Source organism: Semicossyphus pulcher, unplaced genomic scaffold (genome assembly GCF_022749685.1).
Source record: "Semicossyphus pulcher isolate SPU_LCO1_2020_fin unplaced genomic scaffold, fSemPul1.0.p SCAF_12, whole genome shotgun sequence".
NCBI classification, from domain to species: Eukaryota; Metazoa; Chordata; class Actinopteri; order Labriformes; family Labridae; genus Semicossyphus; species Semicossyphus pulcher.
Genome location: NW_027211626.1, coordinates 6412054 through 6428312, shown reverse-complemented (window position 1 = coordinate 6428312; position 16259 = coordinate 6412054). Strand labels below are relative to the sequence as shown.

Genomic DNA, 16259 nt, shown 5'->3' with positions numbered 1-16259 from the left:
ACCTTTTGTTTATGAGCCTTGATAACGACAAGGCTACTATCTCCAGTTCTTTGGACCAACAATAAAACGTGAACAAGAAACGTGTACTGACGCCGCCTGGGCTGGCCGCTCGTGTGAAGCTCTCGGTTTGAGCTAACTACTGTTGCAGACCAGAGGTAAGCCCCACATCGCCCACTGCTAGCCAGCCTATTCTCTTCTATATGCACTTTGTGTTAGAGAATTAACTTGCCTGAGACACGTCATTGTCGTAACAGTTCCTATAAAATCTGTTGGTAGCAGTCTGCTGTAAATTATCCAGACCACCAGCGGAAGTGTTTTTAAAAAAGATAATGTTAATCAAAGTATATTAGCTCTGTATGCTAATGAAGATATGTACACAAAAGTACACAAGTGAGTAAGTTCTTAACACGATGAGCACCACAAACAAAATTGGAAATTTAAGAGACCCCTCTCAACCTTAATTAGGCTCAAACTGTCTGCAAGGCTAGAGACCACTGAGAGTAAGTGAGGATATATTTAATGTGTTATTTGGGCGATCAGGTCCTTTAAGTGAAGCAAATTGGAGGGGGAAGGGGAGGAGCTCGTTAGCTGTATGAGGACGGAGGAGGGATGGTGGCCGCCCTCTGGTCCGGTCCGCGCTGTGTGACGGTCCCATCAGTGCCATCAGCTCTGGGGACAAAAGAAGGGAATCTCTTCTGTCACAATATGGCTCGTGGCCTTTCAACTCCCCATCTGTTTGTGTGACGCTCACTCGGGAGAGCTGAGACATACGTTACAGTGACACGCACATGCGCGCGCGCACACACAGCACGGAGGGATCACGCGCACACAGGGAGTGTGGCAGAAACTGGCAGGCCGCTGATGGCCGTTTGCAGAGGCAGTGAAGTAGGAGTAATGTGGGGAGAAAGCAGGACGAGCTCCTCCTGAGCTGCTGGTTAACAATCTGCACTGAGAAGTCTGATGTGCGCTCGTTATCGCTGTGCTTTTTGCCACTTTGTAATCCCGCTCTGCTGTTGGTCATCCAGCTGCACGTTCTTACATCATTGTACTTTTATATCTTTCATTTTTGTTGTTATAGTTACACAAAATGTATCTGGTTACAGTTTATTTTTGACTGGGAGGACTTCCAAACTGTGTTGTTGTTCAGAGCCCCTTCGCTTCATTTCTTCTTCTGTGGTACTTTCTATACATTCCTTTTGCCTCTTGCTGCTAGCTTAAAGTAAAGGCTAACTAAGCTAACTTACTTTAGTGCCTTTATTAATTTGTGTAGAAGCTGGAGCGGGCAGTAGAATCAACATTGATGTTCTGTTTCACTATGTGTTTATCAGGTATACTGTGCCGTATACATTTTTTCCATGAATTATGTTTTACCATTGTTGGACCTTTCGACGATTCCCCTATGGGAGAGATGGATGTAAATTATCTGAGCTCATTTATTATCCTAATCCATCCCCTGATTAATTATATTGTTTGTGTATATTTTTATTCCTTAAATGTGTCCTAACCTGTCAATATCTCAATTTCAGTGAACTAGGTCTGAAAATAGCTGAAAGAGTAATTGCTGCCAGCTTAAAGTAAAGGCTAACTAAGCTAACTTACTTAAGTACATGTCGTATTTGTGTAGGAGCTGGAGCGGGCAGTAGAATCAACATGGAGGCTGTGTTTCACTGTGTTTATCAGTTATGCCTTGCTGTATGTTTATGTATACATGTATACTTATTTATACTTTTCTTCCCATGGTTAATGTTTTCCAACAGCTGGCCCCTGTGCGATTCCCCTGTGAGAGAGTTGGGTTTCATTTCTTTTAGCTAATTTATTATCTTAATCCATCCCCGTATTCATCATGTATCATATTTTGTTTATACTTTAATTCCCTAAATGTTCTAATGTCTGTCACAAACAGTATATATTAATTTAAAGCAACAAGCACTGGAAACTGTTTTTAATAGTAATAGCTGCTAGCTTAAATTTAAGGCTAAACTAAGCTAACGAGCGTTTTGTACATACAGTATATTTTATCTGCGTAGAAGCTGGGGCAGCACTATGTGTTTATTGGGAAAACATGCTGTGTATATTTATTTATATATTTTCTCCACGGTTAATGTTTTGCAACTGCTGGCCCGTATACGATTCCTCTGAGGGAGAGGTGTTATTTCTTTTAGCTCATTAATTATCCTACTACATCCCTGCATTTGTTATACTTTGTTTATATTTTTGTTTCCTACAGTGTTACTGTGTCTCTCCCAACCACTCAATATATCAATTACAAAGAACTAGTATTAAAAAAATGTCTCTGTTGCTAACAGGCAGCAGGATTAACATGGAGGTTCTGTTTCACTTTGTGTTCAGAATAAACTGTGGTCAAACATGAAGAGATCCAGGTGTCTCTGCATCTTTAACCAACACAACACACAAGTCCACTAGTTTCACTTCTGCAGCAATACTTGAAGACTACTAAGAATAAATCCCTGTGAGTTTGGACACCTGGGTTTTCATCAACAACAGAAATCTTTGTCGTCGCTTATGTCTGATACGGCCATCAGCACGACGATCTCTTTTGCAACAAAAGTGGATTTTTTCCCCCTCATTTCTTTTCATGTGAGAGGTAGCGTTGTATTTTCCTGAGTTAATGGCTCGTGAAGAGAGTTGTGAGGGTCATTGTTGAGCGGCTCTGTGAACCACAAAAAAGTGTCCGACAAAGACTCCAGAAACTTCTGTCCTGACAGAGATGAATTGTCCTGCTAACAAAGAGAAATCCAAGATGGAAAAAAGGGGATAAAACCAACGATGATGACCACATTTATAGACTGCAGATACAGTGGAGACACACACTCATACTGTTACATCCTGAAGATGAATCATGCCATTCAAGGAGCAAATCAATAAATTTTACGGCGATATGGCCTCGGCTACAAGAGGCGACAATGAAACCATTTACAACGGAGCAGATGTTTCACCATGACAACCACAGTGATGATAAAAACATGTCTGTGAGGCTATGGGATGCCACACACAGGGTCAAGGTTAGATAAGAGGGGACGCTCTGCTATCGTGTCATGATTTAGGAGAGGCAGCAGAAGCACTTGTTTCTAGTTATATAGCACATTTAAATTTGCAGCGGAAATTTACAAGAACCAAATAAAAGCAAATAAAACCAAGTGTGACACAGTAGCTTTTTCTTCTTACTATAATTATAACTTGAAAGTTCGGAGCGAGTGTGTAACGTGCTATTTGGCAGCCCGGTCATTTTCTGGGAGTCACAGGGAAACCTCAAAGAAGAGTACAGAGAGTACAGTACCCCATGTGTGTGAACAATGGCAGCTTTGAGGAAGAGAGAAGTATGAGTAGCTCATTGATTCATTGTATGCGTGTGAGATTGTGTGCGTGTGTCAGTGTGAATGCAGAAAGTCAGCATTGAGCTGCTGTACATGTTGCGCACTGACACGTCTTGTCTTTATGCAATGTGACAGACAGAGAGACAGACTGCAGCTGCTCAATTGAGACTGAACACGCAGCGAAACCAACCCCCAAAACACATAATTACACATAATTACAGTTTTGTATTAGTCGTTATGCCTGTTGAGGTCCATAAGATTTTAATGCATGTTTTAGGTGAAGTCAAAAACGAAATGTGACTCACCTCCTCTCCAGGCTGCGGCCTCATCAGAGACACCTGGTCGTAACCTCTCCTGAACAGAGCCCACAGAGCGTCGAGCTTCCCCTGGAGGACGCACAGAGAAAACAATTAGTGCAAAGTTAAGGAGACTTTCAAAATAAAAGAATGAAAGCACAACCTGAAATTTTCAGGTAACATCCAACAAGATTACCCAAAAGACTTACTTGGATGGGCGTGTACCATCTCCTCTGCTGTGGGGGGCGGCGGGGTGGTTTTCGTGGCTTTGGCTCGTAAGGTTCAAACTCCTGCTCTGGCATCTTTACGACTGCATTTTTAGGTTTGTCCAGCTTCGCACCCTCCTCGGTGGACCCTTTCTCTCCCCACCGCACCTTATAGATTAGAATAATAATAATAACTTTATTTGTGTTGCACCTTTAAAAACAAAAGTTGACAAAAAAAAAGACAGAAGGCAGTAGAACAACAGAAACTCAAACAAGGCCAAACAAAGCAGGATAATATGGAGTCACTAAAAAGAGTAGAAGGGCAAAAGATGTAAAAAGAGCAGAGAGAAGAATAAAAGACAATAAAAGGAGCATATTTATTTTTGCAGATGTATTTCCGCCCCATGACTGTTGACTTAGGGGTTTGCTGCAGTTCCATATCTGACCACAGTTTTACATGGGTGATTGTGGGGCGCTGTGGAGTTCCTGTGAGCAGAGATCCACTGCCCTGCCAAGACCTGAGTCAGCCTGTCAAGATGGAGCTAGGGCTGCACGAGAAATCGTTTGACCATCGCAATAGCGATGCGTGCATGTGCGTTTTTTTCCAATATCGTGCAGCCCTAGATGGAGCGATTGACGCAGTGGCATCCAGATAAAAGAAAATGTTGAAAAAATTGGCAAGATGGCTTTTTTGTCATGTTTGACTTTATAATTTTGTAAATGTTTTAAGTTTAAGTCAAATGTCTATGCTTGATTCCAAACATGGACAATACAGCTGTTTGTTTTCCAAAGCACTTTGAGCTGCAAGCAAGCACTTTCTCTAAGAAAGGTGTCTTTCCTTTCAAATATGTTTATGCTCTTAAAAAGAAGAATATGGATGTTTTATCATCTCTGCTAATTAAGTAGAAATTTCTGTTTGCCCTCGGCCCTCGACCCAGATTCATTTTGGCCCTTCATGGTTAACAATTTGGGCACCTCTGATCTAAGGCAGTGGACTGGCAAATGTGGGTGTTATCATATCTGATATGTAGCAAGGTGCCAGACCTAAACATGATCAAAAAGTGATCAGTAAAATCTAACATCAATTCTCAGTCTAATGGAGAGAAGCCAAGATTAAGTTTGAATGCTTGGAATGTGTGAGTGTGTTTGTGTGTGTGTGTGCGCGCATACATACCTCCATGCGTTTGATGCCACCCACTCCTCTTCCTCCATAGTAGGATGCATCCACTGTGGGCCACCTCTTCTTTGGCATCCCATCTTCATCATCTGACTCCTGAGAGAGACACTCGATTACATGACACGGCTCATACTGTCCATAACATACCACTACTAATATTAACACTTACATATTCTACATACAAGGTAATAATAATAATTCTTACTGGTTCTGGAGGAGGAGGTGGTGGAGGTTCTTTGATCACCTGAGGGTTGTAAATAAAAAAAAGCAGCATGAAGGCAACTTAAAACCAACATCATGTATGTAAATGCTGATATCTGGATCTCAGACTTACCACAGTGCAGCAGAGAGGCCAGAACCACCACATCAGCAGCAGAGCCAACACCAGGAACACCACCAGCAGCGATATAAGAACAATGGTGCCGTCAAACTACGCACAAAAACAGAATGACAGAATTAAGAATAAACTGAATTGAAACAAAGTTCATGAGAAAAAAAGGTGAAAAAGAAAAGCGAAAGTACTCACAGCCTCCTCTGATGACAGACACAACAGAGGAGACCTCAGAGAGGAAGAAGATAAGAAGAGGTCTGGAGGACCGAGAGAAAATAAGAAGGTTGAACGAACTCCAACAAGGCCGCATGCCAGAGGGGAAATAACAGTGTGTGTTGTTGATGATGGTGCAGGCGCAGGATGTACTCACACATTCAGTAGTAGTGATGTGAACAGAGCTGGTGATGTAGGAGAGGCCCTCGTTCATGCTCACCTGCACGTAGATCTCCCTGCGAAAACACACAATCATGACTGCTCTGATTGGCTGACAAAGATATGCACAAGTTAAAATACAAAAGTTCAAAAAGTAAAGTAAATTAATGTCTTAACAATTAATTATCGTCTGTTACTAAGAGGTTAAAAAGGTCGTACATTTACGAGGACTGACGAAAAAAGGTTTAAAGACATTTAAAAAAAAATGTTAAGATGCTGCTATTTTAGAGTGTTTCATTCATTCTTTATTGTTTGATTTAAACCTCAGTAGAGATGATCTGTGATCTACAAGCAGGCCTTAATCTGAGTCCTTTGTCTCCATCCACATAGCTCACAGTAATCACAAGTACTTGCTTAATCCAACTGAGGTTATTGCAGAAGAAACACCACTCATCACTCTTCAGAATATTTGCTTTCTTTTTATCAGGAGAGTAAACAGCGTAACTTGGCTGTAATAACTTGCCTACATGTTAAGAGATTGTTTAGGTAGATTTATGGTTCAGATGAAGTTAAGTTAAGCAGAGAGAGGTGAAGCATTCGTGTGTGCGAGTGGAGCCCCTGCTCGGTCGCAGAGGAGAACCCGCGGAATGGTGGGGCGAAGTCATTCCGCCTCTGAGCCGGCATCGGAGGTAGTAACAGAGGCGAAACAGGGGGCAACAGCAGCGTTTATTTACACCTTTCCCACGCCGGTATGCTGTGTAAAAACACATGCTGGGGCGGCTTTATGTCGGCGTTGTTATGCCGGCAATATAAAATGGCAAAGGCGACATGATGGCGGAGCTTCATTACGCTGCTGTGGCCGAATTGCAATGTAAAAAGGGCTTTAGTTAGAGCTACTTAGATGCATGTTTCAGGAGACATCTGTGTATATCATTATCACACTACTTTCTACTCTCTACATTCCTGTAAATGTGTAAAAACTTATGTTAGTAAAATTAAATTTGACTACAGATGTAGCTGAGGAAACATCACACCACTTCTCCCCCTTTTGTGGGTTTGTTACACACACACACACACATCAGGGTGCACATCTGCTTGTGCGCACACACTCATGGTCATGTGTCGGCTACTGTAGAAGCTCGCCTGAGGTGTCAGATACATTCCTCCATGTACTTTGTCCATACTTGCTGCCTTATAAGCTCACAAACATGCTGACATAGACACAAAGCTTTTAAAGAGGTCAGGGAGTTCTCCACCCACTGAAAGAATCTCTTCTGTTTGGATCAGACCCAGACCTCTAATGTGGAAACCACAGACAGCTAAATGACTTCTTTCTCTGATATCTGCAGGGTAGGGACAGGAGACGAGAGTAAACATACAGTTTAAGGTCGGGAAGATGACGGGATAGCGGTGTTGATGGAAGCAAAGAACTGAGGTATTTAGTTGACTGGTTATTTATAAAGCTCTTAAGAAATATGAACAAAAACAAGACTTGTCAGCCAAACAGGCGAGCGAGGGTGGAAACGCAGACAGCTGGGTTGTAGTTAAAGGTTTGGGAAAGAATGGAGAAAGGCTTCTTGTGCTCTTCTTATGGTTTGGGGGTGCAGAGACAAGGGGGGCATTGAGGTTTTAGATTCAAGGAGGGGGCGAGAAGAGCGAGGTCACTGCAGGGTGGGAGAGGGGAGAGGAAAACAGAGAGAGGGGGGGATGGTAGGAGGAGGGCCTTTCCTGTTCTACATCCCCTCAGCGCTGTCCCTCCCTTTCGAGACCCTCTGCACTACTTCCTCTGCTTTCCCCTCCCAACTACCGTAGCTCGTCTCCTAACTCATGCTGACACCGACTTCAGAGGAGGAAATTGGCGATGCAGGTGCCACTCATCTCTTCTTCTTCTTTCCCTTTTCCACCCCACCACCTCCCCATCATATGCTCAGGCCTCCTTTCAGGCAGGCAGGGGGACGCGGTGCTATCAGCTCCTCTCTGACAGAGAGATCTCAGCCCCTATCAATCATCAATCTGCCCACTATATGCGTCTTTGCCCTGTGTGTGTGTGTGTGTGTGTGTGTGTGTGTAGGAGGGGGAGCTGCATCCGGAAGGTTCCCAGTCAACATAGATTTGTGTGACGGCAGCGTCAATGACTTCATTATATGTGATCAGACTGGGTGGAACGGGAGGTGAGTGAGGGTCTTTGGGGTTCGGGTGCAGAGGTGATGCTGGGAGCTGGAGTCTCCTTAGACCACATGTTTAGGCTGTATGACTCCAAAACAGGAAGCAGCTCACCTTTAATGTTATCTGACAAGCTAGGGTGATCTATAGGGCTGCAGCTTATGATTGTTTTCATTATTGATTAAGTTGGGTCCCATTTTTTTTATTACAATTTCAGAAAAACAGCAGAACTGTATTAAGAGGAGATCTTTATTCTATTAGTATTATCCGTCCATTTCCTGATATGTGGATTTATTTGATCACTATTTTTCATGTGTATCGACTATTTTTCGTTGCTTCCATTGATGTTCATTCATTGAATCGGACAGATGCTGCATTAATTGATTTCAAAATTTTTTCTTTAAAGTGGTAATCTCGAAGATCTCAGTGTCGTTCTCTTTGGCGGCACCTATGGCGATAAACAGTAATTGCAGGAGCACACTTCCCAGATATCCAGACAGTGCTGCATGTGTGACGTCCACGGTTGGCTCCGGTTGTAACTCTTGATTTTCCTGGCTGACGGTCGCTTTCCTTTTTAGACTGTTTGCCTTCATCATTTGGATTTTCACAGATTTTTGAAGTTGTATCTGTAGTCATCATCGATCGTTTCTTTGTTTTTTCAGCCATAGTAGATTACTGTTTACTCGCAACACTTGCAGAGACCGGAAAAGCCGCCGCTTAGCTCCGCCTACCCTTTCTGGCAGACCAACCACTGCTGGGTGATTGAAAACGCTTCACTAACTGGGCAACACCGCGAAAGTCGCACCAGACACCCAGTCTGTAATACTGCAAATGCAAAGGCTTTCATCAGTGGGCCATAGGCTCAATCACCATCGTGTTGCCTCGTGCAGCGGTAGATGGAGACTTAACAGACATGAACATCTTCCAGATTTTATCTTTAACAATAAATTAGAGAACACAATCTTAATTTTTTGAGAAGCTTGAAATAGTACTTTTTTTCTTGCAAATTTGAGTGATTATTAGCTTAAACAAAATGTTCATCTTCATGAAGAGCTATTTCTATAGTTCATGATTATCAAAAGACTAAACCAAAAACTCATATCAACACCTGTCCACCCTGCATCGTGGAACTCTCATTGTCCTACATACTTCCACGTCTTCCTGCACGCTATCGCACGGCAGCAACTCATCAGCCAGCTGCTGGCCTCCTCTCTGGGCCCTTCAGCCATTCACAGCTGACTTCCTCTTTAGTAGCACTCTGGCTGTTAGGCATTGCTGACTCTGCTCTAATGGGCTTCTGTTACATGTATGGACGCCTCCTTCGGGCACCATTTCAATGTGTAATAACATCCCATGTTCTGCAGCCCAACCTGCAACAACCATCAGGCACGAAGGCAGACTTAAGAAGGGAATTTTTGGAGTCAATCCTTCCAATCTTATCTGTCAGTTGCAATTAAAATTCCATGTGCAGCGTCTGTGATAATACATGTGAGTGAATTACACTGTATGTGACAGACTCTTGAATCTTCCTGCTGCCACAGTGTGAAAACAAAATATATTTTTTCCCCGTCCAGGCAGTACTTTTCACTGGCGGACAAGACAAGCTCAAATCACACTACAAATCTGAGTGACAGCAACAAGACAGATGATGACTGGGAGGTGTCTGAGGCCGCAGGCTGGAGTGTATAATTATGCACAGGACTGCAGGCAGCGGGGACGGGGAAGGCTGCCGGTCCTTCCTCCGTCCTCTCCCAGCTCGGCCCACGGCATCGCTCTGTCCGCCCCGCAAGAAACTCCTGCTCCAAATCCCTGCAAGCAAAGCTGGAAACCCTCAGAGGAAACTTTACACTGCCCCGCCGACTCCACTCACACTTTCACTCTCCCAAAGTGTCAGACAGAGATTGGGTTAAATCACACACACACACACAGGCACCGTTACAAAGCATGGCTGTCATTAAGTCGTGTTCCTGGGCTCTACTCCTGTTGTCCCCTTGTGATTGGTGTCTGGCTTCGTTAGCTGTGACAAACACTGATTGATCACAGACACTCGATGACTTTGGCCCTAATTTGTTCAAGGACAGCAGTCTTCTGCGTCCACACCAAACTTGCGTGCAGCTGGTAAATATCTGAGCTCAGAGTTTTACAGCTGAACAGGAGGAGTTTGGCAACTAGAGCAGAAGCTGAGGAACAGTGTTGGGACGAAAACTTACCTCCCAACCTCCTCTATGACGGGAGCAGGACAGAGCAGTAAGGTGTCTTCTATTCGAGCTGGTCTCTCATCTGCACAGGAAAAGACAAAATTAACAAAATTATGTAGTAGAAATGTTAAAATCTGCATCTTGAAATCAGTTTCTTCTTTGATGCACAAGCCAAACTAGAATCTTAAGCTGCATTAAAGCATTCATGTTTGTAAGCAATTTGCTGTAATAAGAAGCATACAAAGGCAATTAATCCACCAGAATTCAGTGTTCTCTTCTGATCATAATTTTTGGTTTGAAAGGATTAACCAGAAATATATATATCATCTCAAGCTCTGAGCTTTACTCTAACATTAATTAAGCTGTTTTCCCACTGGTCAAAAAACACTTTTTGCTTTTGCTTAGTGGGAAAGGTTACAATCAATATTCAGACCCGGGTCAAATGACCATCAAATGATGGGAACATAAAACCCAGGTCGACGCGCTAATCTCCGCCCCCTTTCCGCAAAATGCTATGCTCTGTTGGTAACTTCTGCGACTCTCAGCTACAAATTCCGCCCCTCTCCAACTGAGCAGCGCTCTGACATCGTTCCAAATTTGTCTGCGCCGAGTTTGATAAACAGACTGAATGAGTAATGGATACAATAAAGACCTAACCACCGTAACAGCTTCACTGTTTACTAACCCTGTTTCGGGTAAATTTGTGACGTCAGACGGTGACGCAGCAGAAAAGAGACCGACAGGAGTATACTTAACTGGCAATGGGAACAGAGACAATCAGCATCTATAAGCGGGTCTTCCCGGGTCTGAATAAGCCTGTGCAAAGTGTGCCCTGCTCATGTGTGTCTTTGTGCATGGACACACACTCACACACATTAGCAGAACTTACCCACAGTGTGCGTATCATTCAGTTTGAAGCTGCAGAGAACCTGGTCAATGTTTCTTGCGTGCAGAAATCCGTTTCCTCTCACCACCACTTGGAAACTCTCTGGGACAAAAGAAAAAGAGTGCAAGCACGAAATGATGTTAAGATTTAAGCATGACATTGGATAAATACAGTACATATTTTCATTTTAATGTGAGAGATGTAAAAGATTAAAATTGGTCATTTAAAGTAGAAATATTGTGGTGTACCATTATGTGGAGTGCTAAAGGCCATTCCTTTTCTCTGATGTGCTCAACTTGAGCAGCAGAAACTTGTGCATGCCTCATTACTGCTTGTTTATATCTGTTTGCTTGTGCGTGTATGTGTGGAAAGGCCATAACAAGCTCCAACGGTGCTAATGCTTAAAGTGCTGCTATTCACAAATATGTGCTGTGCAGTAGCCAGGAGGTTTGCGCGTATGTGTGTGTGCGTGTGTGCATGTCTTTGACCTTTAGTGTCCCCCAGGCACTGTTAAAGCGCACTGACAGAGGCTTGCCAGCATATGCTAGAGTGTCTATGTGGCTGCTACCCAGCATATGTTAGAGAGCGGGAAAAAAAAACACTTGCTTAAAAACATGCCTGCAGGGCTGACAACAGCAGAGCACTGTCAAAGTAGGTCTGACCTTACCTATGGCACCATTAACACACGTCTGAGTCTGTATGCAGATGTGTATGTGACGAGTGACGGCGTGTGCATATTGCACTTTGTATTTTTCTAAGAAGAGTGTGTAAACATCTGCACGTCTTCAGTGTGTGCATGCATGACTAAGTGCGTGTGTGTGCATGCATGATCTCTGGCTGCGCACTCAGGTTTCCTCTAGCATTTTAGTGGCTGATGGAAGTGAACATTGGCCACACCTTTAACATTTAGAGCTCCAGCGTGAAGATCACTGGATAAAAACATCAGCGGGTGTGGGTGGATATGTGACAGTGTTTCTTTAAAGGTCAGACGAGCTACTATGAAAAAGCATGAATACACTACAACAGAGGCAGAGCTGAGTCGGGAAAACAATGTTCACATCTGTCTGCACGTCTCTACATATTTACAGATCTTGTAAAAAAGTTGAAGATCACAGATTTGCTGTTGGAGCAGACCCAGGAGGGAAAGCAGTGATGTACATGACAGATGGGAAATGAAACTGAGCCCTCCCAGAACAGAAATATGTTTTATATATTACATATGATATGGTCATTAGATAGAAACATCTTACTTTGTACAAACTCTGCAGCCTCAGAAAGAAAATCACTGTGCAAACATCGGACCTCATAAAATTGTCTATCTGCATGTGTGTGCATAGTTACTCACAGATGTTCTACATGTGTCAACACACACTGACTAACCACATGCTTTGATACAAGCAGCCCAACATTAACTGCGCACCACGCTGCATGTCTTCCCTCCCTAACCCGGCCCTTATTTTACTGTGAAACACAACCACAAAAACTAGAACAATAAATTACAAGTATATTATATAATGTCATTTAACTCGGATGGTTTAAATTTACACACAAATTGATGATTTATGTGTTTTGTAGTAGTTTGCAGCCACAACAATGTGCATCTTAATTAAAGCATTTAACACTTATTATTTATAATGCTTGGTGCCATCGCTGCTTAAGCAATCATCCCACTTTCCCACAATGTTACCATCATTAGCATTAGCTGCTCAGTGATAGAGCACATACACGAAAAGTTGGAAATAGATGTCAGATACTACTCCAAAAGCAACAATTTAAAATGTAATAACTGACATAGAAATGTAGCTAATTGGCTTTGATTTATTTATCAGTAATAAAGTAGTGCTTTGGATTTTAACGACTTCACAGTCTTCACATCTGTCTGAGAAAGATCAGATATTAAATCCTGGCTCATCCCGAAGATTTCAAAAACAAAATTACTGTCAAAATAAAAATTGCTTCTTCTTGGTTTCCAAAGATGTTTTATCTTAATAACGCACTAGACTCGAAATGTCTCAATCTGAACATCTACACACATCCTGACACACACACACACACGCTGAGGCTTGACGGGCTGAAAGGTCAGCCCTGTCAGACACATGGTGGGCAGGGACTGGTGGTGCCCTGCTGACATGAACAACACATATGCCGCTGCCTTCGCCTCTCCACTCCCTGCCTGCCTCCGTGGCCACATGTCCATTTACATCTACACCTGAACATCTGACAAGGATTACATTTGTATGAACGTGTGTCCGTGCGTTTATTGTGTGTGTGGGATGAAAATGGGGTACGGCTTGTCCGAACAGCGGCTCTTCAATCACGTTAGTGCGACGGGACAGTGAAGGGCAGGGAGGGGCGACGGAGGACGGGACATCGGGGAGGAAAGGGTCAGGCGTTAATGAAAGCAGCAATCTCTGCTGTCATGTTAGATCTAAGGTCCAACTCTCACTGTGCTCCCTGTGTGTGTGCGTGTGCGTGTGTGTGTGAGGGAATCAGTGCTGTCATGTCAGATAGTGTGGCCCAACGTTCACTGTCCAGTCTGATGGCCTGTTTGCAGGCAGCTCGGTCTGGTCACTTCACATCAATGTGAGGGACGTGTGTGTACATGTGCTCGGATGTGTGTGTGTGTGTGCTGACTGAAGAACATCTAAACGTGTGTGTTGGTGTAAAGCATACGTGTGACTACATGCAGGCAGAACGAGAGAGAGAGAGACTGTCACATAACCTATTGAATATGTCAGTATTTGGGAATATATAAATGCATCAAGATAGTTGGACGTGTGTTTTTGTTTACCTTTAAACCTTCTCAACGATCTTGCATTTCAAAATAAAAGCATGGCTAAATTATGAAATGCTTGACAATGAAATTACATCGCCCTATACGGCACTAATAAGGTTTGGGTAGAGATAGAAGTGAGGGATATTTCTCCACAAGACTATTTAAAGCCACATTTAAGAACAAAATGTAAGCACAAACATCATGTCTTAAACCGACGGGCACAATCAAATGTGTTCATGACGCTGTAATCTTTGCCCTTCATTAATTAGGCCAGATTGAAGTCTTGGTTTAAGTGGGTCTGTGGTTTCTTAGTTCACTGACCATTAGGCTGCTCATCAATCGAATAATAAATGAGGCTGTTGGAGGATATTTGGGCACATGTCGAGTGACACACACTCACAGTCTGGCCACACGACTACATACCGTAATTATCACATTATTAGAGCAAGTAGTATTTTAGTATTCCTTCCACATATTGTGCTTTCAAGGCAACATTTTCATAGCTCTCATCTCCTCTCTCCATTTCCTCTCTTGTCCTTCATACCCCGTAATGGATGCTAATCTCCATTGGTTGTCCTGGTAGCCTGGCTGCAAATGCACTCTCTTAAGTGAGTCCTAATAAGGTCATGTCAAAGCTCATCCATCCTGCCGGCTACACATAAAAGCTCTCTCTCTCACCGTCTCTCTTATCCAGTTTTTCACTTCCTGAAACTGCTGACCAGAAGCAGGAGGGCTGGACATGGAAGACGAGAAACAGTCCAAAGGGCTATTTAACATATACGATGTGGCAAACTAGGCCAGAGAATCAGCCATGCTTAAAGATTCACGGCTAATTCCTCTGACCAACACCCGTCCCCCCTCCTCCTTTTTGCACACACGCTGTGCTGAAGCAGCTATGCTAATTTCCCCCGGCCGTGAATGACAATACGCTCTCTGTCACTCTGCGGTCATAAGCGTCCATGCGATTACTCAACCTCATGTTCCACTCCAGAGGCTTCCGATGACTGTCATCTGACACAATCGCGCACCGTGACTGCCCAGTGCCTTAACAAGGAGGGGAAATGCTTCTTCCTCACACCTCTTACCTCCTGCACAGACGCTGGACGGCTCTGCAGCGAGAATCTCAATGCAGGACTTCTTGATGATCTGAAAGATCAGACAAACAGATTAGAGAAAACAGTTGCGAAACTATTTAATCACATTATATGATTTTGTGTGTCTCTCTCTCTTTGGATGAATGTGTATGTGTAAAGATGAGGTATATATGTGTCATACCGAGTCAATGATTCCCCTGAGGGCTTGGAAGCCTCCCCACACAGGAAACACATGTTCCACAGTGTCTGCAATAGTTGCAAGCTAGAAAAACAAACAGAAACCGAAGGAACGTTTTGTTTGCTTATTCAAGTACTATTATGCATTGTGGGACATCTTTAATATTCTTCTGAGGATCCTACCTGGGTCTGGTTGAATTCTTTGACCCCTACACAGTAAACAATGGCTCCCATTGACCTGGCCCTCTGTGCCTGCATGAAATAATAAATAATAAACATAAATGCAATAAACATTTAATGGTTATGGAGCCAAGTACATCTCCAAAAAATGTACAAGAGCTTCTCAGTCAACACACAGAAGACATTTTAGACAGGAGTCAGACAACTTGATGTAGCTGCATTAGTTCTGGAGCAGCTCAATTAAAAAAAATGAATCTTGAATCTTTGAAGTAATGTGAAAAAATGTACAACCAAAGGCGTCTAAATTGAGGATGCATTAATTTAATCAATACTGTGACGTTGATATCCTGGTAGGCAGACAAACAAATCTTAAAATCAAGAGTATCAATAAGACCGAACCTAATTTAACACAAATTAATGAATGTTTTTTTAAGATAATTTTATTGGCCTTTTTAATAGAACAGTGTGGAGTGACATGAAACATATGGAGAAATGATTGTGGGAACGACATTCACCAAGCGTCCTGGACGAACCCGGGCCGATGCAACAAGAAAGTACTCCGTAGATGGGGCGCGTGCTCAAAGCACTATGGCCATCGTTCCCAGAGGCTAAATCATCGCCAGACGATAGCCAGTTATATTACTGTTCTATCACCTACACACCTATCCCCATCGAAGACACACCTCCACCTTTACCGCCAGTTCATTTTTCAGTTGTCCAAAAATGGCGATGACGCCGAAATCCAAGATGGCGCCGGCTACGCGAAAGCGACACGTCCGTTGCAGCGATTTGTTTGTTTAGCTTCTGCCTTCGTTCTTTTCTCGTTTAAAGTCCGCGTGTTCATAATCCCTTTATTCATTTGCCAATGGAAACCTCCGGATAAGTCGATTCTTGGAGATAACCTGCCTCTTTTGAATTACCTTGGCTTCAGTGAATAAGACCGACTGACTCTGATCAACGGAAAACACGGACTGGATTTCACGTGACTTCCTTGACTCACAGGTAAGTAAAAAAAAAAAAAAACTGTGGATATTCACCTTTTTTTTTGCTTTTCCGGTTTCTTATGTT

General features: G+C 43.1%; 1 protein-coding gene across 1 annotated transcript in view; it reads right to left on the bottom strand.

The window, feature by feature from the left end:
* The window catches only part of antxr1d (ANTXR cell adhesion molecule 1d), a 30970-nt gene that overhangs the window by 4797 nt on the left and 9914 nt on the right, over positions 1–16259 (bottom strand). The window contains exons 7-17 of the mRNA XM_069658600.1: positions 15195–15263; positions 15016–15096; positions 14826–14886; positions 10968–11066; positions 10091–10160; positions 5716–5794; positions 5349–5444; positions 5220–5258; positions 5012–5110; positions 3841–4005; positions 3641–3721 (exon numbers count right to left, since the gene is read on the bottom strand). Coding sequence (XP_069514701.1) covers positions 3641–3721; positions 3841–4005; positions 5012–5110; positions 5220–5258; positions 5349–5444; positions 5716–5794; positions 10091–10160; positions 10968–11066; positions 14826–14886; positions 15016–15096; positions 15195–15263 — 939 coding nt within the window. The remainder of the gene's footprint in view (positions 1–3640; positions 3722–3840; positions 4006–5011; positions 5111–5219; positions 5259–5348; positions 5445–5715; positions 5795–10090; positions 10161–10967; positions 11067–14825; positions 14887–15015; positions 15097–15194; positions 15264–16259) is intronic.